Below are 22,393 nucleotides of genomic sequence, written 5' to 3'. Positions count from 1 at the left end.
CTGGAATCCTGTCTTTGGTACTGTCGCATCGTTCCAGCTGACATCTATATTTGACCTGCACTAATTTCAGACCTGTACCTTCTGCCAGGGCTGTCACACATGACTTCTCAGATTGGTTGTACACTGCACAGTTCTGGGGGTCCTGTATTAGAGACCCAAAAAAACTTGTATGCCACAGCCCTGCCCCAGCCCAGACTTCTCTCTGGATCTGTATGTCTCGGCTGCCTATAGGCATCTCTCCTAAGTGTCTTACAGTCCTCTCAAACCCCACACATCCCACGCTCAACTCACCATCCTCTCAGACACACCCCTCCTGCTGTCTCTCCCTATTCACCTTCATCAAAGGTGAAACCGGAAACCTTAAGAATCTTTCTAGCTGGTCTCCTCACCCCACATATCCTGTTCATTATCAGTTATTCCATTTCTCACCTTAAACCTCTCAGATCTTATGTCCAGTCTCCCTCATTGCTACTGCCTCAGTCCAGAGTCAGCTGGAACTCTGGGACAGTACCAAAGACAGACAAAGACATAGAGTCAAAGTCAAAGACAAGCCATAGTCAGCTGACCATAGTTCCGGCTCAGTTCAGACATGTAACACTTTTGTTTGAATTACTACCGTGTTTTCCACATGGGTGTCTTCACCCTCGTTCTCATCCTGGGTTGTCCTCCACGCTACTCTTCAAGTGATCTGTTAACAACAGTTAAATTATGGCACTTCCCCCCCCCCAAAAGTCTTCAAAAGCTCCCTTCAAAGTGCAGTGGGTAACCAAAGCCCTTCATGGTCTTCTCTCTTCTCTACTGTATATTTTCCACCACTCCCCGAGCAGGAACCTTGACATTCCAGTCTTTCTAAGCCACTTGCCACGTTGTCTCAAACTCCTGTACTGTCGTAGGCACTGTTTCTTCATTCAGGGAAATCTGGTCTCTTCTTGGATGACTCTGGCCCCTGCTTCCACCTCCAGATCTTGTCGTCACTTCCAGAATTTTTCACTGACCACAGTGCCCACTTCTATCTCTTACCATCAACTCCTGTAGCATCCTTTGCCTCCCTCTGTCATAGAATTTGCAAAAATATTTTATTTGACTTGTTGGCCTCTTCTACTAGATTTATAAACTCCCGGGGGGATCAGGAATTGATGTCATTTGCCAAGTCTGTCTCTGGACAGTGTTAAGATCAAGTGTTTATATCCTGTAAATTATGGGATTTTTTTTTAGTAACTATTTCTATACTTTCTGCCCATTGGACTTCTCAGAGGAAACCTTAACTCCATGCCATTTTTGCTGTTATCTTTTCCCTGGTGTTCAGGAGCTGTATTCCTTCGCCCAGAAACTTATGTGGGGGTGGGGGGGGGGACAAACATATAATCAAATACCTATCTTTGATAAACTAAAGATGTTAAATCCACTACTTACTGACTGTTAAAAAGATATGGAAATGTATACATGTATACAGACATCTTCTAGCGTTGACTCAGTAGCAAACTAGGGTGAATGTGCCCATATTTTATGAATTGACCATATTTTGGAATATAGTTGTTTGCTTACACCTGCTTTTCATTCATCCCAACACAGCCCTCATCAAAAAGAAAAACGTACAATCAATCATCTTTTAACTGAAATTTATTTCTTTAGAGCAGCATCTTGAGTCCCAGGAGAAAACAGTAATAGACAGATACTCAGTAGTTTTCTGTTCATTGGTGAACTCATGCTATTGTGTTGTGTCTAGAGTGCCCCAGTGGCATCAGATTTGTCTCCAGTGACCCATCATTGTGGAAATGTATAAAAATCACCTTTTACCGAAAATACGCCTTTCAAAATCCCTTGCGAGGCCTACCAAATCCCGTTTACCAGTGGTAGAGAGTAGAAGCATGTGTTTTTAAACAGTGAATTTTGATAGCCTCACCACCCTGATACCACTTCCAGTTAAAAACCAATGTTTTCCTTGGCCAGTAAGCCCTAGCAGTCCAGACAGGGAAGTTAAGTCCTGACTGACTGAACAGAGTGGTGCGGGATGATGACAAAATGAGAATAGCTTTTGCTTTCTACACCCATCGTAACTCATAGCTATTTTCATAATGTTGATGGAAAATGATCACTGATGGCCTCATTACCATGAGTAACCTTGTTTGACCCACTGAGAAGAGAGCTCTGGTGACTCATTAAAATACAGTACATTCTGAAATGTGTTAAAATGGCTTTTTAAAAAAAGATTTATTTCTTTTAGGGAGCACATGCTGTGAGGAGAGAGAGAGAGAGAACCGTAAGCAGACTTTACACTGACTGTGGAGTCCAATGCAGGGCTCGATCCCATGACTCAGAGATCACTATCCAAACCAAAACCCAGTTTTGATGCTTAACTGTGCCATCCAGGTGCCCCAAGATGATTTTTTTTTTTTACTAGCATATAATATATTATTTGTTTCTGGGGTACAGGTTTGTGAATCATTAGTCTTACCAAGATGATTATTTTTTAAATAGATAACTTTTCTTAACTGAGTCAGACACTCATAATAGGTATGTTTAATATTAAAATTAGTTTTGAGTCCTCCTGTCTCCGGGATCTACCATCTGGAAACAGAAGAGGCAATTTTGGAGATGATCCAATACCACATTTTTTAAAAAATTACTATAAACCTATTAACAAATTATAGAAGAAGAAAATTTCACCTCTTAAAACCATCTATGCTAGGGGCACCTGGGTGGTTCAGTTGGTTAAACATCTGCCTTCAGTTTGGGTCATGATCTTGGGGTCCTGGGATCGAGCCCTACATCAGGCTCCTAGCTCAGCAGGGAGTCTGCTTCTGCCTCTCCCCCTGCTTGTGCTCTCTCTGTCTCTCTCTCTCTCTCTGTCTCTCTCAAATGAATAAATTTTTTAAAAAAATCTTTAAAATAAAAAAAAATTATGCCATAACCACATTTTTATTTGTACAATCCACAAAAAGGAAAGTTCAGACTTAGAGTCTGAAATATTTTCCTTTCAAATGAACACACAAATAAAATAAAAAGGTGTTTGTACAGCTTAACTGATGAAGGCTTAATATGAAATTTTCCATGTACTTTACAACCTGGATAATTCTGAGTTGGTATAATCTTTGCAAGTTCCAGTGTTGTTGAGACCCTAAAATGCAGTATTTTATATATTTTCCCAAGTGTGGGCACACCATCTCTTTGTGTATTAGCTCCCCCCTAAAAATGAGGGAATTGGACAAGATGCTATCAAACACTCTTTTAGTCTGAGAAAAGGAAAAAACAAAACATCTCTCTAGCTATACTATAGGAGGTAGATGAATGATAGAGAGACAGGGCCTCCAGTCAGGTAGCTGGTTGTAGCCGAGGTAGCCTAGCACCATCAGATAAGGCTGTCGAACAAATGAAATGTACTTTCTACATCTTACGTACCAGTCAGTTGGCAGTTTTTGATCATTCGTGAATTTTCTGGGTCCTGAAACCACTACTGGGATGCGAGGGCTTAATCCCACCTCCCCATCTGTTAGCACCATGGGCCAGACCCTTCCAATTCTAAAAGACAGTGAGATCTCCTTCCTTCTGATTTACTTTCACAGGCTCCTGGGACATCAGTGGTTTTTTTTTTTTTTTAAGACTTTATTTATTTGACAGAGATCACAGGTAGGCAGAGAGGCAGGCAGAGAGAGAGGAGGAAGCAGGCTCCCTGCTGAGCAGAGAGCCCAATGCAGGGCTCGATCCCAGGACCCTGGGATCATGACCTGAGCCCAAGGCAGAGGCTTTAACCCACTGAGCCACCCAGGTGCCCCGGGACATCAGTTTTTAAAGGCCTAGTCAACAGATTAGAGAAATCATTCATGTTAAATTTTACTAGGAAAAAAAATACTTCACAAATATCCTTTCCTATAAAAATAGAAACATGAGCACTTTGACTGGGGAGAAACAGCAGAGGGGATGGGGCAGAGAACTTCAAAGATTGCTGTGATGTGAATATGCAGCCCTATGATGAAACTGATTTTCTAGAGGTTCTATTGAACAATTAGTATCAATACTATTACCAAAGGCATCAGAACTCATTAGAGATAATTGGCCAGGGCTCTTATAGAACCATTGGGGGGGAAAGTCTCTATTGACAGCAGATTGATTGTTTTTGAAAATGTTTTCACTTATCATTTGAAGGAAGAAAGCAGCAAACAGCAAATATATAAGGTGACACAATACAGTAGGAAAAATTCTGGACTCAGGTTCTGTTACCATACCTGCCACTTAGTAACTGTGATCTGAAACAATTAGTTAACTTCCCTAGGCTCAGTTTCACCGTCTATAAAATGGAAATAGCATTCATTTAAAGATGCGTCTTGAATGCCTGAATTTTGCCTGGCTCCTGACTTCGGATAGTTTCCATGTCTTCTTCATGGGGTTACTGTGAGAACTAGATGGCATATTGCATGTGCAAATGTTGCAACATTGATGTTTTTCACTATCGAGTGACACCTAGAGCAGTCTTGACCTCTAGTCGTCAAAGACTCATTTTTGGCAAAAAAAATAAAAATAAAAAAAAAATTTACCACTGTTTCATTTGCAGCAAGGTTTGAAGCAAAGAAAAATTTGACCTTAATCCCAATTAACTGTAAGTTCAAGTAGCTACAATATTCTAGTTAATACAGGTTTTTCTTTGTTGGTGTGTGAGGTCATTGGTGGTTAGTAGTCATCTAGTACACTGTAAAACCTATAACACATTTTACCCCCAAACTTATGGCTTAAAACAAAAAACATTTGTTATATCACACTTTTTATGGCTCAGGCATCCTAGCTTAACTGCATACCTCTGGCTCAAGGTGTCTTGATGAGGTTGTAGGCAAGCTGTTGGCTGGGAGCTGGGAGCTCATCTGAAGATTCATCTGGGAAATCTACTTCCAGTTCACTCACATCGTTGTTGGCAGGCCTCTTTCCACTTGGGCCTCTTCAGAGGCCTGCTGTTATGGTCTGAAATGTGACTCCCAAATTCATATGTTGAGTCTTAACCCCCATTACCTCAGAATGTGACTGGATTTGGACATAGGGCCTTTGAAATGGTGACTACGTTGGGAGGACGGACCCTAATCCAACCTGACTGGTGTCCTTGTAGGAAGAGGAACATAAGACATACCAGGGAGGCGCCCACACAGTGAAAGACTCTGAGGACACAGGGAAAAAACAGCCATCTGTAAACCAAGGAGAGAGACCTCAGAAGGAGCCAAACCAGCTGACACCTTGATCTTCCAACTGAACGATGAGAAAGTAAATTTCTGTTGTTTAAGCCACCCAGTGTGTGGTATTTGCTTGTGGCAGCCCTACCACATTAATATAACTGCCTTACAACATGGCCGCTGCCTTCCTGGGCAAGCAATCCATGAGAAAGTGAGAAAGCACCCACACAGAAGCCACAATCTTTTTATAACTTGGTCTTGGAAGGGATACCCCATAACTTCAGCTATATTCTCTTCGTCAGAAGTGAGTCAGTAAGTCCGGTCAGTCCCTACTCAGAGGGGATGTCAGAGGGCATGGGTACTAGGAAGTGGAAGTCACCGGAGGCCATCTTTAAGGCTGCCTACCACACTAGTTTAGATTTGTTTTTAACAAAGTAGAAATTAGAAGTTAACAGATGGGCACACTGGCATATTTTACATGTGTAGATTCAACGTCATCAAATACATGGCACCCTGGCTGATAGAAGGTGTAGTATGGCCTATAGATTCCTCATCATTCTATGAATCTAAGATTGTTCTGATCTGGAAAATACAAAATTTTGACATTTAGGACAAGGTTTTCTAGGGGTGAAAAAAAGATGATTTCATGGATGAGATTGAAGAGAAATGGTCTAATGAATCTTGTCTGTGTCTAATACTGTGATGCTCACCCAGGGCTGTATATACCAAGGGGGTATGCAGGAGAATGAGAGGGAAAGAGGAGGGAAGATAGCATGAGTCGTAAAAAAGCATAGCAAACCATAATATAATCTTCTGTAGGAAAAATGAGAAGAAACAGCTTTTATAAAACAAAGTACAGAAAGTAAAACTGAACAAAATCTCCTTGGATGATAGAACATAGGTCATAAAGAGTTGAGAAACAACTCTCTCTTTTATTATTAATAGGCAAAAAGGAAGGGTAAGGGATAGCCGGTTACAGGTGGGCATGCAGTGAGCCATAATACCCAGAGAGGGGGTACATTTTAGAAAATCCAGGGAGGAATGAAAAATGATTAATGGGCTCTATGGATTAGTTTGGAAGGCAAACGCAATCTAACAGACATATGCAGGAGTCTTTTGAGAGCCAGTAGGAAGAACTCTATAAGAGGAGGATGGGTGATAGTTGAACCCCAAGCTTTAGTTCAAAGGATCCAAAGGACATCTGCTCTGTCGTGATTGCAAGCTGACATCTGATTCCTCGGTAAGTATGCTGGGATTCTAATAGCTTTAGGCTCTAAAATTAGTAGCATTGTCAGCTTGATTGTCTCGTGTTTTTCTAACAATCAGAGTCTATGTGGCAAAGTTGTCATTATTCCCAAGCACAGTCAGATTTCCTTTCACCAACAGCCCTCCTTTTGACCTCTTAAATGATGCTATCATGAGGTTAAACTCTCCCTTTACCTTCCAGAACATTCTAAAAGCTATCACTTATAGTAACCCCTCCAAATACTAAGCTTCAATAATTTGGCTCCTGCTTCATCAGAACTCCCCCTTGGGTGACCCTTTGTTTTAAGAGAGGAAGAAGCTGTTTCCTGTTATCTCCTGGTTGCACGATAACGAGATGACAGACCAATTCTAGGTCTCTTTCAGTTTTCCTTACACAAAGCTGTGGAACTAGAGTGGGACAGTATGGGGATCTCACAAGATGACCCTCCCTAGAAAGGTCCCTTTAGATTTGAATAGTGATTCTACGGATAATCTAAAGAGTTCCCCTTAAGTAGTTGTTTATATTGGTATGGAACAGTTTCTGAGATACAGTGTTAAATAAAAGATACCCAAGAAGCCCACTGAAGGTTATGTTCCCATTTGTATAAAAAGGGGAGCAGGAATATCCATTTGTATAGGCATAGGCTGCTCTGAAAAGGACACACACACACACATAGACACCAGGAATGAGTCTGAGGTAGAAGACACTTTTAACCCTATACCTCTTGTATTATTTGATTTTTTTTTTTAATTTGTGAGTGGATTACTTTTTTTTTTGTAGTTAGGAAGCTATTTAAAAATGCCTTTGTTTTTTAGTTATTCATAGAATTTTTTAAATTCCAGTATAGTTCACATACAGTGTTATATTAGTTTCGGGAGTACAGTATAATGGTTCAAAAATTCTATACGTTACTCTGCTCATCATTGTAAGTGTGCTCTTAATCCCCTTCCCTGTTTCAACCATCCCCCCTCCTATCTCCCTTCTGATAATTTCCCCAGTTTGTTCTCTGTATTTAAGAGTCTGGGTTTTTTGTCTCTTTTTTTTCTTTATTCATTTGTTTTGTTTCTTAAATCTGCATATGAGTGAAATCATATAGTATTTGTATCTCTGACTTATTTCACTTAGCATTATGCCCTCTAGATCCATCCACGTTGTTGCAAATGGCAAGATTTCATTCTTCTTTATGGCTAAGTAATATTCGTGTGTGCGTGTGCATGTGTGTGTGTGTGTGTGTGTGTGTGCGCGTGCACTCGCCACATCTTTATCCATTCATCTGCCAGTGGACACTTGGGTCGCTACCATATTTTGGCTATGGTAAATACTGCAGCAAATGCAGGAGTGCATGTATCTTTTCAAATGAGTGTTTTTGTTTTCTTTGGGTAAATACCCAGTAATGGAATGACTGGATCATATGGTATTTCTGTTCTTGATTTTTGAGGACCCTCTATACTGTCTTCCACAGCAGCTGCACCAGTTTGCATTCCCACCAACCGTGCACAGCGAGCGGTTCCTTTTTCTCCACATCCTTGCCAGCATTTGTTTTGTCTTTTGTTTTTGATTTTAGCCATTCTGCCAGGTATGAGGTGATAGCTCATTCTAGTGTTTGTTTTTGTTTTTGTTTTTTTATTTTATTAACATACAACATATCATTTGCGTCAGGGATACGGGTCATTGTAGTTTTGATTTGCATTTGGTTAAGCATCTTTTCATTTGTCTGTTGGCCATCTGTATGTCTTCTTTGGAAAAATGTCTGCTCATGTCTTCTGTCCATTTTTAATTGGATTCTTTAGGTTTTTTCATATTGCATCACGTAAGTTCTTTATGTATTTTGGATACTAACCCCTTACTGTATATATCATTTGCAAATATCTTCTCACAGTCAGTGGGTTGTCTTCTTGTTTTGATTGTTTCCTCTGCTGTGCAGAAGCTTTTTATTTTGAGCTCATCCCAGTAGTTCATTTTTGCTTTTGTTTCTCTTGCCATCAAGAAGAATGCTGCTACAGCCGATGTCAGAGAAATTACTGCCTGTGCTCTCTTCTAGGATTTTTATGGCTTCAGGTCTCATGTTTAGATCTTTAATCCATTTTGAGTTTATTTTTGTGTATGGTGTGAGAAAGTGGTCCAGTTTCATTCTTTTGCATGTGTCTGTCCAGTGTTTCCAATACCATTGGTTAAAGAGATTGGCTTTTTTTCCCATGGCATATTCTTGCCTCCTTTGTCTTAGATTAATTAACAATATAATCATGGGTTTATTTCTGGGTTTTGTATTCCATTCCATTGATCTATGTGTCTGGTTATGTGCCAACACCATACTATTCTGATTACTACAGCTTTGTAGTATATCTTGAAATCTAGAATTGATTATTTCCAGTTTTGTCTTTTTCAAGATTGCTTTGGCCATTCAGGGTCTTTTGTGGTTCCATACAAATTTTATGATTATTTGTTCTAGTTCTGTGAAAAATGCGGTTGGTATTTTGATAGGGATGCATTAAGTGTATAGATTGCTTTGGGTAGAATGGACGTTTTGGCAATACTGGCTATTCTAATCCATGAGCATGGGCTGTCTTTTCATTTCTTTGTGTCATCTTCCATTTCTTTCATTCATGTTTTAAGGTTTTCAGAGTATAGGTCTTTCATCGCTTTGATTAAGTTTATTCCTAAGTATCTTATTTTGGGTGCCATTATAAATGGGATTGTTTTCTTAATTTCCTTTTCTCCTGCTTCATTATTAGTATATAGAAGGTGCATGAATTACTTTTAATATAACATAAACAGAAGCAGTTTTCAAAGAGAAAGGCGTTGAAGAAAGGAAATTTTAGTTTCCACATAAAGCCTTTGAACTCACGCTGTGTTCTCTCATGCCTGAACTTTCCAGTTCTCCCCTCTTTTGTCATCGCAGTTTGAAAGCTCCTGCCAGCAGGAGCCGCTAGCCGAGGGGCACCTGCTCTGCCCCCAGTGCCGAGGCTTTACGTGGAGTTGCTTCTCTTCATCATCACAGCAGTCGCATGAGGATGTTTCTTCCGGCCTCCTTTTTCAGCTGAGACTTGTATATTTCTTCCTCTGGGATTTTTAGAAGATGGAGAGGACACAGTTCCAAGATAGATTTTCTGCCCAATGCCTGATCAGCACTTTACTCCAGCAAAGACCGGAGGGACCCTTCTTCTGAGGGGTGCACTGGTCAGTTTCGCCCTTGAGTTTCTCTCTTGGGTCATGTTTCCTGTCTCTGCGCTTCTGATTTTAGTCACGTTCAGAACTTCAGCTTCATTCTAACAGTGCTGACCGGGGAGTCTCCACCGCGGGCACCCAGACTCTGTTACAGCGATAAATCTCTCAAACACGTAAGGAAAAGGTGCACCTGTGAGCTCACTTGAGTAGAGAGAATTAGGGTGACTCCAGCTAAGCGTCATAAGATCTTTCCTATGCTCTGTCTCTTTCTCTGCCTCATTTTCCTTCTCTCTGTCTTCATCTCTTTCCATTTCTTTTCACAGCTCCGTAAACCTCCCTCTTCCTTCTTTAAGAGTTTTCTTCCATGGAGCAGATCAGTGGAGGGTAGAGTTGGAGGAGCTTCAGCCTTATTCTTTCCAGTTTCATGACCACAGAGTACAAACAGTATTTCTCTTTTTATGTTAGGATATAGAAATCCCGAGGAAGGGCTGTGATTGGCTTGGCTTGGATGACGTGACCAACTCTTGTGGCAGTTGCTGTGGCCCCGGGGGGTGGGGACTTTGGCCAGGTCTGGATCACCTGCCAGCTTTTGTGATCAAGAGGGTAGGAGACTCTCTGAACTATAGAGAACAAACTGAAGATTACCAGAGGGGAGGTTGGGGGACGGGGATGGGTGAAGTAGGGGAAGGGGATTAAGTAGTGCACTTGGCCCGAAGAGCACGGGATAATGTATGAAATCACTGAATCACTGTATCGTATACCTGAAACTCATATAACACTGTGTGCTAACTATACTGGAATTAAAAAAAAAAAAAAAAGTTATGTTCTTGGCATTCGTAGTCTGGCCATAATCCCCAGGTTGGAAAAGAGCAAGTGGGGAGCTGTTTTCCAAAGGAAGTGAAGGGAGTGGAGACCACAGGCAGATGAGGAGGGATATTAGGAGACAAAGACAGATTTCCCCTACTTTTAGCCCAGAGCTTCTTTGCAACTGTGCAAATAGGGGGTTAAATAAGACAATGTGTGCGATAAATAGTTCATATGGTGCCTACAGCAGAGTAAATGATAGGGCAATATCTACGGACTAGCTTCTTTGATTTACTATCTTCTTTAATTGCGGCAAAATGCACTTAACACCGGATTTACCACTTTAACCATTTTTAAATGTACCATTCAGTGGATTAAGTACATCCATATTTTTGTGCAGCCGTTACCACCATCCATCTCTGGAACTTTTTTTTACAAAACTAAATCCTCCCCATGGAACAGTAACTCCCCAGTCTCCTCTCCCCCACCTCCCGGCAACCACCGTTCTCTTTTCTGTCTCTATGAATTTGACTATTCTGAATATCACATATAAGTGGAATCATGCAGCATTTGTCTTTCTGTGACTGGCTCATCTCACTTAGCATAATGTCTTCAAGGTTCAGCCATGTTGTGGCATGTGTCAGAATTTCCTTCCTGGAAGGCTGAATAGTACTCTATTGTATGTCTGTACCACATTTTATTTATTAATTCATCTGTCAGTGGATACTTGATTTGCTTCCACCTTTTGAGTAATGCTGCTGTGAGCACGGGTGTAGAAATACCTGGTCAAGTCTGCTTTCAGTTCTTCTAGATGTAAATCCAGAAGTAGAGTTGCTGAGTCATGTAGTAATTCTATGTTGAATTTTGTGGAGACCCGCCATATTGTTTTCCGTACAGCTGCGCCATTTTACACGCCTACCAACGGTGCCCAAGGGTTCCCTTTCTCCACACCCTCGCCAACACTTCTTTTTTTATTTTTATAGTAGCCATGCTAATGGTTGAAATGTAGCCATGCTAATGGGTGAAGTGGTTGTAAGTTATTTAAATTAAACGTTGATAACTGGGCTAATACAAGTGCCATTGATAGAAGTAGAGCACCGAGTATTGTGGATGCATGGGACAGATAACACTGAGTATTTTAAAAGTCAAATTTGACATGGTGGCTGAACATTCAACTCAGAAAAGTCTTCTCAAAGCCAGGGAAGAGTTCAAGCCAGATGCAGAGTTTAGCTGTAAGTGGATAAATTCTCTGAGGAAAGAATGTTAAAAAAAAACAAAACAGCAAAGTACAGAAAAGAAAGAGGCTACAGTGGAACCATCCATGGAGGCAGTCTTGAGAGGCATTGGTTATTTCAGAATCTCAGAGACCCACAGAGGGGAGGAAGAGTCAAGAGGGTGGGGATGATTGATGAGCTCAGACGACATTTTTTAATTACCTGTAATTAAAATTTTGTTAAATTGAATCATTTTCATGTGAATACCTTCCTGAAGAGTCCCTTATAATTTTCAGAACACCTGCATGTGGGTTATCTTATTTAGCCCTTAATCTGGTGAGGTACACAAATTGTAATTCCCATATTATAGGAAAGAAACTGTATCTCAGGGAGATTGAGGTTTTCCTAAAGTTATTGTTTGGTACTTCTCGTTTTCCCAAGATGATCAGTTTGGGGGAAGCTGAAGACAGATGATGCCAAGTGGGAATCAGAGTAGTTTCCCCTCAAACTAGTGCCCTGGCAGCTCGTCATCCCCTAGCACGACGCTTTCCCTTAATACTCCTGGAAACAATTTCTACTGGCCCCTCTCAGGTTCCTCTGAAATACTAAGGACTTTGATTCTCTAGCCTCAAGAACAGTAATTTGTGAACGATGGGGTCAAAAGCAAACAGTGGGTCATCAAATCAGTTAATGAATGGGTCATGACCAGGCTCAGCAGAGCCAGTGGTGCATGTTTCTTCCCACCGCTGTGAACACTCAGTAACGTCCTCATGTTGGTTACTTGAATTTGGCTGTGGTGGGAATCAGCCAACACCACAAAGCTGGGGCCTTTGTTCGTTTTACCACAGAGAACCAGTTGTTAAACCTTCACTAGCGTACCACTGGCCATAACCATTTCTTCCCCTTCCCTCCCACCCCTCCTGCAATGGAACAGAATAGAACAGAGAGAAAAAGAATGAGAGTCCATCTGTGATAAAAGTAAGAATTGTTTTGTGAGACTTCTGTTTAGGTCAAAAAGATATTTATGTATGTATTCATATGAGATGTATTTTTCACTAAAAATAAGTTTGAAAGTCAGTGGTCTAGGGTCCTTCCGTTTACCTTCCTCAAGTACTTGAAAGTCTGCTCTTCTGCTGATCTTTAGGCAAAGAACTACTAATATCCATTCAAAAAATATCTTTTTTGAATGAATGCTGTATCTGCTGTGGGAGGAACGATACTAAATTTGTATTTGCTAGAAATTAAGGTTCTAGAATAGACAAAATCCTCCTATATATCAGTTCTTTTGAACTCAAACCTACATAAAAAAGTCTCTTTGTACACCCCACCAAAAATTTTTGTACAGCGAACATGTATTTGTCCTATGCTCAGAAAGCAATAATCATTATTATAAGTCCCAAAGATTAGAAGGCCAATAAATAGCAGAAATCAGACTTCAGCACATAGCCTTGGGTTACTCTACCATTCTTCATTACGAGAACTTTCTATAAAGAAATTAAATCTTTTTTAAAGTAAATAAACTTTTTGTAAATCGCTTTCCTTTTAATGATTTAGTGATTTGTTTTATAAATCCAGATTTTATATATATTTTTATATATACATACATGGGCACTATATAGAAACATTTTATATATAAACATAATATATATAAGGGCGCCTGGGTGGCTCAGTGGGTTAAGCCTCTGCCTTCAGCTCAGGTCCTGATCTCAGGGTCCTGGGATCGAGCCTCGCATCGGGCTCTCTGCTCTGCAGGGAGCCTGCTTCCCCCTCTCTCTTTCTGCCTGCCTCTCTGCCTACTTGTGATCTCTGTCAAATAAATAAAATCTTTAAATATATATATATATGTAAACGTATATATTAATATCCCAGATATGCTTAAATGGATTATGTTTCAAAACTAGATAGATGTATAAAGATCATGGAATTAGATGTCAAGAACTTTGATTCAGATCAGCCTTGCAATTTTTAAATTTTCACGAAAGGGAAGTTACTAAATATTTTCATGCAAAAAACTCGCAGCCCTGCAAACATGTTAAATGGTCTCCCCTTAACTATCAAAATGGAGTTACAAAAAGAAACATTTTTCACTGAGTAACATTGAAAAGTTGTCCAGACAGGTTTCTCTGTTCCGCAACATCATTCTGTCATGCCCATTTGACTGCTTTGTTGAAGTAAGAAAATGAACCAGAGTGAGGGGACATGGTTTTTACAGGTTTATAGGAGTTAAATATACTTTCAGAAATGAGTTAGGGACCATTTTTCTTAGAAGAATTCGGTTTCTTGCATATATGACTTCAGTTCTTTACAGTCAAATTCCTTAAATAGCATCTTATTAAAACTCTTCTACACTTACTTGCAAGCAGAAATTCTCACCCATAGACGGACCCTTGACTCGGGTTGCGTTTAGCATCTGCGAGTTCAACCAAGTGCCCATATGTTTCACTAGACATGAAGAAGGGTTTCTGGGGGGCACCTGAGTGGCTCAGTGGGCTAAAGCCTCTGCTTTCGGCTCAGGTCATGATCCCAGGGTCCTGGGATCGAGCCCTGCATCGGGCTCCCTGCTCAGCAGGGAGCCTGTTCCTCCCTCTCTCTCTGCCTGCCTCTCTGCCTACTTGTGATCTCTATCTGTCAAATAAATAAATAAAATCTTAAAAAAAAAAAAAAAAAAAGAAGAGTTTCTGGGAGGCCTGAGCGCTCGGGGTACTGCTGTGGTCAGCCGGCTCACTCCCTTCTCCCCTGGGGCTGGCTTCAGAGTGCCTCCAGGGCTGCCTCCGCTCTGAACGAGCCCCTGGCAGCTGTGCCCGGCGCCTCTGTGTCACCAGGCAGGGTTTCAGGAAATGGATCTGATGCTCTTATGCCTGTGTTGTTCATTCCTACATACTGGAGCTGTGCCCCGGGAAGGTGAGGAGCCAGCAGTTTGGCCCTCACACCCCAGCTGTCCCTTTCTCCTGATGTCACTCAGGATATAAATAAAGTGATTCATTCACTCTCTTATCAAACCAGAACATTGCCAGAAGGTACCATCAGGGCCACTCTAACCCACTGGAACGGCCTTAGGAGCCCATCTACAAGGCACAATGTACAAAGCCTTTGCATTTAAGTCATTTTAAAAATTAAGTTTTTAATTTTATTTCTCCTGTTCCCTTCAGACCTGGGAGGGAGAAAAATAATTGCAGTGACACATTCGTGTTGTTTGAGGTCTGGGCCTTCTTTAGTGGCGTGGAAGTCATGATGCATCCTCCGTTTTTTTCTTGTTTGGAAAAGCCGTGAGTCAGATGACCTCATTGAAAATGTGCTTCCCTTTCCTCCATGCAGCGATGAGTGGTGGGAGCGCTGGTCTGGAGCACGGATTGCTGCTTTTCACATGAGACTGTGGTGTTTGCAGAAGCCAAGTTTGCATTGTTAGTTGGCAATCCTTGGCTGCCCATAGTGCACACTGCTGTTGACCGTTGTCCCCATCATTGACCCAGTATTTTCCAAGCAGCCCCCGTATAAACAAGTACGTGGCAAAATGCTAGGAGCTGGCTCAGGTCATGTGAAGATGTGTAAGATGCTGTCTCTGCACTTAAAAGAGTGTATCCACAGGACAGGAGCAAGACAGAGCCCCCCACCCCCCAAAAAAGGTGTAAGAAACAATGATTTGGGTGGTTTGGGAAAATCTGTCAGCCACCCCTTCAGGGGACATACTGCTCAAAGTGAGCACGAGCGTGATCTGTTCCCTTAGCAGTTCTGCTTGCCTAGCTGCTTCTCCTCATCACTCCACCTGGCAGATGTTGGCCATAGTGTTTAAAGTATTTTTATTTGCTGTGTTACAGTAGCACAACCTGGTTGCTTACTGTGATACTACTGGAAGAACATTAGGTTGGAGGACAGATTGGGTTTGTTGGACTCCAATAGTGGCCAAACCAGTACAGTGTCTTTTACAAGGGCTTCAAGGTTTTTAAGACATAATAATTTATGTCTATGGGGCTGGTTGACTTTAAAACTAACCTAAGAAGATGCAACCTCATTTATTTGTTAAGCACCAAGTGAGTGTATAGATAGTACGAACCATAGGCATTTCAAAAAGAGAGAGAGAGAGAGAGAATTTCCAGGTCAGGACATCAAAGCAAAGAAGAAGATGGACAACTTCAATGACTGGTTTTTCAAAATCCTACCAAGAAAGAGCCAAGCTGTGATCATGGCCACGGAGGCAGCAAGGGGGGAAACACAGTAGCATTGTTGTCCTATGTATTGTTCCTGCCCTGGGGTTATCAGCAGGCAGGAGTGGAGATCCAAGCAGCTCTGGACCAGGATTATGGCAGGTGTCATGGACAATAGGCGGAGCGTCTAACTGGAGACCCTTCACGTGAAGATAGGACCCCAAAGGGCTGTATTCCCCATGTAAAGGTCGTAAAGGTCAACCCGAAATAAACCTTCCCTTCCCACTTTACCTCTTCTCCCTCAGGCACTGAAAGAAAATTGCCTATCTGGAGCCTGGGTGCTGAGTGAGATGATGTAGGGGACTGTCCCCTGATGACTTATAACCACAAACCAGCCCTTGTGTAAGGTTGGGCATGAATTCATATTCCCTAGGTACCCTGAAAAACTTCAAATGGAGAATTTAATCTAAGGTGATCCAAAGCTAATAGTGGCCCCAGGCACATATACTTTGCAAATGCATATTTTTTCTGGAAGAATCTTCCTTCAACTCAAATCTCAAATAATCCTTACAGGTAAAGGTCTAAGAACTGTGAGATCGCAGTTTAAAACCACAAAACAAATAAGGAATCATTGCACCATAAGCGAAAGTCAGCAAAGTAACAGATAACAATATTAGACCCACAAAGACTAAGATACTGAAATTACCAGACAATGAAAAATAAGTTTTCTCATGTGTTTAGATAAATTGAGGGAGTAAAAGTATGAGTAAAATCAAAAGATTAAAATTATGACTAAGCAGATTTGAAAAAGAACTGTGTAGTACTTTAGAATTGCAAAGATACAGTAATTACAGTTTTCAAATCCATGAGTGGGCTTAACTGCAGGTTAGAGGTTAAAGATATTTAATGAGCTCAGAGATATATTTAAAGAAATTACATGAACTGTGGGACAGAAAGAAAAAGTGATGAAAAGCCAAATGAGAGGACCTGATAGATATTTAGACAATTGGAGTTCTGGAGAGAAAAATTTAAAAAGAGACAGTGACAATATTTGAAGGGATAATGGCTAAAAATATTCCAAAAACTAATGGAAGATACAACTGGCTATAGTGACTCATAAGAAATCCACATCTAGACACACCATACTTTGGAATACGAAAGACAAAAGATGTTAAATTTAAGCCCCTCATGGCCAAGGAAGGCTTTCCAAAGGAATGCCAGCTTGATAACAGCGTGCTCTTCAACAGCAGTAGTGGAGCCAAACTACAGTGTGATGTTGCCATTGGTGAGAAAAAAATAAGTACCCCACCAGAAATGTATTTTAAGCAAAAATATCTTTCATGAATGAGGATGAAATAAAGACATTTTCCAACATGTAAAACCCAGACAAATTTGGCATCGGTAAACCTTCACAGAAGGAAAGATTCTAAAGAATAGACTTCAAACAGAGGATGATGATACCAGAGAAAGGTCTGAGATGCCAAAACTGACTGATGAGCAAAGAATGTAGAAAAACATGAGCAAATAAAAGCATAATAATCAATAAAGTAATCATGTTCTTGTGAAGTTCAAAAAGGAAGGGGATGAAAATATCCAACACCAGTATTGTGTTAAGCAAGACAGAAGGTATGATCAGAGTTAAGTAGTCTAACTTGACCTTGTAAAGCAAAAAGGTAAAGATGATGATTCATTTCAGCTTTCCGTAGTCAGTATATACAAATGCAAAAATAAATAAGAGTAACTACTAAAAGAAGAGAAATTATAAAACTTGAAGGAGGAAAAGAAAACACATGAGTATGGACGGATAGAAAGCACAACTTAAGATGGGGCGTGGGTGGCTCAGTCGGTTAAACACCCAACCTTCGATTTCAGCCCAGGTCATAATCTCAGGAGTCCTGAGATCGAGCCCCACATTGGACTCCACGCTCAGCAGGGAGTTGCTTGAAGATTCTCTCCCTCTGCCACTCTAATATAAATAAATCTTTAAAGACGAACCCAACTTGAGACAGTAGAAATAAGTAAAAGTATTTGTAATTACAAAAATGTGAGTGGACTTAACGTTCCAGTTAAAGTGAAAAATTGATTCACTCAGCAAATACTTACTGAGCAGCTACACTAGGCACATAGCACAGAGTAGTGAATAAAACAGCCCCAAAACCTTAACTGGAGATACAGACAACAAACCACCTAAGAAACACAGATAGTACGTTACATAATGGTGAGTATTCTAGAGAAAAAAATAAAACTATACAAGATAGAGAATGGGGAAAATAACTAAACTTTAAAAATAATAAAACAGATTGCGAGTTGTATATTTTTTTAGCAATGGTGCAATTGCTTTGGAAACAAGGTTAGCAGTTTCTTAAACCTTTAAGCCTAGGGTTACCATATGACCCAGCAGAAGTGACAACATATGTCCGGACAAAAACCTTGTACATGATTGTTTATAGCAGCGTGACTGCTAATATCCAGGAGGCAGAAACAACCCCAATGGCCATCAAGGGATGAATGAATAAATAAAATACACACACAATGGAGTATTATTCAGCCATAAAAAGGCAGACAGAACCGCTCCATGCTACAACACAGATGGCCCTTAAAAACATGCCACGTGAAAGAAGCCAGACACAAAAGACCACATATTGCATGATTCCATTCATATGAAATGTCTAGAATAGGAAAATCTACAGGACAGAAAACAGATTAGTGGTTGCCTAGGGCCAGAGGACAAGATGAGCAAGGGCGATGGCTGGTAGGTATAGGTTTCATCTCCTTGCAATGAAAATGTTCTAGAATTGATTGTGGTGAGGAGGCATAACTCTGAATATACTATAAGCCACTGGATTATACTCATTAAATGGGTGCATTGCATGCTATGTGGCTTATATCTCAACAGAGCTGTTTTATTTTTTTAAATCAATAAACAGTAACCTCAATAAGAAAATAACCAAAAGCCATGTCCAGGCATTTCACGGAAGAAAAAAACATGTATGCACAATAGATACTTGGAAAGAGGCTCAACCTCATTCCTAATTGGGACAATGTTCATTAAAGCCGCAGTAGTGGTACACATTTGTGTGCCCACTGGACTAGCAAATATTTTACACTCAGGTAATCCCCCTTCTCCACATGTAGGGGAGGTAGAGAAGCTGCCCTGGGGTTGGGGCGGGGGGGAATTGGTACAAACCACTTTGGAATGTAATAGGGCATTATTTTTAGAGGGTTGAAGATGGAAGTGTCCAGGACCCAGCAGTTATACTCCTAAGTATATAACTGAAGAAGTTTTCCCAGTTGTGTGCTGAGATCACATATAATAGTTACGGCAGCACTGTCAGATTGAACCACAAAATTGTGAAAACAACACAATTTTTCCGGTTAGGAGTGTATGTAATAAATAAACCTGTTTTTAAAAACCAAACAAGGGAAAGATAAACACAAAACTCAGGATATTGGAAATGGGAAGGCAGGGGGAGGGCCTCACAGGGGATGCACGGTGAGAGTAATGTCCTTGTAAACCGGGTGGTGGGATGTAGGTGTGTATGGTCAGGATGGGGGGCAGCGGTCCAAGGCAGAGTGCATTCCCACAACCCAGCATTCAGCAAAGACTTAGACAAACTCAGAAGCATACATGGAACAGTGTTTCCCTATAGTCCAACACCGAACGCTAATAATGCTGACCTTACATTTCTAGAAAAGCTTAACATATTCAGCATTTTATATTTAAGAAGCAAAAGGGATAAAATATTCTTATCCAGGTAAAAGGCAAAAGGAAGGGAGGGAGGGAGGAACTAAGAAAAGCACACGAAAAAGCAGCAGAACAGGAATGTGTTAGGTTTCCAACCAAGCAGTTAACATGAAAAGTCTTCAAGTTCAAGGTGAAACATTTATTTGGCCACGACTTCTTTAGTCTTCAGTAGCGCTAACTAAACCAGACGTTGCTGTAAATAAAACCCCACGCTCTTCATTTCGGTCACTTAGCGGCTGGTTCTCTCTTTTTCAGATCCCGCTCACACTAAAAGATGAACCGTGACTGCCCAGAGGAAGAACCTATTTGCCACTCCCGCACCTGTGGGGGCGTGACTGAGGCTGAAGCATCCACCTGCGCTGCGAGGGGTCCACGGTACTTTTTTTTTCTTTTCTTTTCTTTCTTTTTTTCTTCTTTTCTTTCTTTCTTTTTTTTTTTTTTCTTTTTTTGCTGCCTCAATCCCCAGAGCCTTCAAGCAACAGTGGCAGTAGATTGTTGCCAATCAGCCAATCCAGACTTGTACTGAGATGACGGGAAAACACATCAGCTGGGTTTTGACTGAACTTGGCAGTGGGGACATTCAGCTGATACTTTCTATACCCCATCAGAGCACACATGTATCTTCTATCCCTTTTAGCCTCCCCCACAAACCTGCTTAGGCCTCTCTGTCCCTCCCCTGCTACCACACAGAGATGATATAAAAGAGGCTCTTTGGCTATTTGTATTTTGCTTCCTCTTCTTTTCCAGACTGCAGAATTAAGCTTTACTTCCTACAAGCCTAAAATCCCAACAACATTATCTACCAAAGTTGTTCTTCCCTTTTCCAAGGGTTTGGGGGAAGGGGGAAGCATACATCACAAGTTTCCCAGAGAGTGGAGAAAAGTCAGTGTGCTGCTGACCACAAGAGCCATGGCAAAGGCACCCTTTGGAATTACTGATTTCTAAAATTAATAAAGTAATTCTATTTTTATTTTCTTTTTTCCATGTACTAATTTCCCAACAATCAGTACTCACAAGCCTGAAGTGGGACCAACTTCTCGTTTCCTTTCATTCCTTTCAACTTCACCTTAGGCATGTGAACTACAAAGAGATGTTTTATTCTTCCATTTGGTTTCAGCAGATGGTGGGTCCAGGCTGTTCCCCACGAGCAGCTCCTGAACCTGGGAAGCTCGTATGCGCACATGTCTCCATCATCAGCCCGCAGCGGACAGGTCCTCTAGGGGTCCTCGTCAGAATGAGGCGGCACAGCCCCCCCCCCCCCAGATGCCTTTCCACTTGACCTCTGCTCCCTCTCCTCCCCTTTCCCTGGTCCCCTCTCTGGCTTCTACTGAAGAAAAAGTTTGAAGGGCTGACAGCTACCCTGGGAAGTTCCTGGGGGAGGATCCAGAGTCTGGGTTTTCCTACAGCAAGGTACTCTAGACTGAGCATTGAAACCCCAAAGGAGAATTGACGCCCAACAAGGCAGAGAGAAAAGGGACTTTATTGACTTCTCTGTGAGTGCAAACAGGTTTGAGCACAGGGAAGCATTTTGTTTGCTTGTGAGGAATGAAGACTGTCACTTGAGGGAGGGGAGAGAATGTATTCCTGAGGTGCCTGGGACTTCTGGTTAGTAGTCGGAGGACCATCTGAACTGTTGGCCGACTTGGTTGTGAACTGGGTAGGAGACAATTCCTTCCTGACTCCCCGGTGATGTGTGGAACTGGGAAATAAGGTACATGGGAGACTCCATGTATGGATCATGTGAGAAAGGATAAGAGGGCCTGAGGCCAGGACAAGAACTCGGAGACCAGCTAGACTGTGTGGAAGTGCCCTAGGTAGCCGTTAGAATCGGGTCCTCGGGCTCGTTTCTTACTGCACTCCCCATGTGCTGATCAGCTGTTAAGACCAGACTCCAGATCCCTCCTTCATTTAACCAAGTACTTTTCGTGTCATTTTTACTGGTACTGGACTTCTCTTGGTAATAAACGAGACCGATCATATGATTCCACCCTCCAAAAATGGTGTCATTTCCAGTGTCCCTCCCTCCCCCTCCCCCGAAACAAGTGTGTATCTTTTCAGACAGACAGACAATGGCTCAAGTTTCTGTAGTGCCTCTCAGTGACATGTGGAATGGAGAGGCTGAACTTCAGACCCCCGCCCATATTTGTATCTGCTGATAAAGATAAGAATAGAGCTCTCGTATAAAAAGAACATTTGGAATCACAGCGTGTTCTGTTTTCTTTGGGATACTTCAGGAAACATAACTCATTGCCTTGGTTCACTAGGATGAGCCACAGGCCAACATTTTAGTGACGTCCTGTGAGGTTGGAGAAGAAAGAAGGTTTATTCTGGGGTCAAAAAGATTATTCCCTTCTTTCTTAATTAAGCCTCAAGGAAGGACCAGTGATGTCATATATAAGACACTGCTGCTCAAAATGAAGGCTTTTAGGCAGCCTGGACCTTCCCCCAAGGCCTGAAGGTATCTCTAAAGCTACAGGCTGAAATTGCACTTTTTTTTTATCACTTTATTTTTTTATTATTGTGTTCAGATAAACACTTGGGTGTTTCTCATGCCCAGTGAAACTCAAGAGTAGCTGCCACGAGTGAAAAGACTGCAGCTTGGGAAAGCAATGGCCCATGGCCAGGGGCACGCTGCATCCCCTCTCTAGGCCCGCTAGCTCCCTCGGGTAAGATGGACCACAGACCCAGCAGCCATGATTTTAGGGCAGGGACACAGCCCCCCAAGCACTGTGGAAGTAAATGGGTGCCACAGGAGATGAAGCCTGAGAGAGAAGCTCTTAGAATTGGCTGGGCATGGACAAAGCAGGAAAGAAGGTCTTGACCAAACTCAGGAATTCAATTTGGGAGAATTCCAGAAGGAGCAAGATACACACCTCTACACACACACACACACACACAGAGGCAAGACTATATCCCATAGACCC

The 22,393-nt window shown here is 41.6% G+C and overlaps 1 protein-coding gene across 1 annotated transcript in view; it reads left to right on the top strand.

Moving 5' to 3' along the window:
• TTLL5 (tubulin tyrosine ligase like 5) overlaps positions 1–20,438 on the top strand; it is a gene marked incomplete at its 5' end in the record, with an annotated part of 276,857 nt that extends 256,419 nt beyond the window's left edge. The window contains one exon of the mRNA XM_080807502.1: positions 19,725–20,438. Within this exon, the coding sequence (XP_080663628.1) occupies positions 19,725–19,747 (23 nt within the window). The 3' untranslated portion in view covers positions 19,748–20,438. The remainder of the gene's footprint in view (positions 1–19,724) is intronic.
• Between the last annotated feature and the right edge of the window lie 1,955 nt (positions 20,439–22,393).

The sequence above is a fragment of the Martes martes genome, assembly GCF_963455335.1.
Source record: "Martes martes genome assembly, chromosome: 7".
NCBI lineage: Eukaryota > Metazoa > Chordata > Mammalia > Carnivora > Mustelidae > Martes > Martes martes.
The sequence above is the reverse complement of the archived record's forward strand: the minus strand, read 5'-3'. Positions and strand labels throughout refer to the sequence as shown.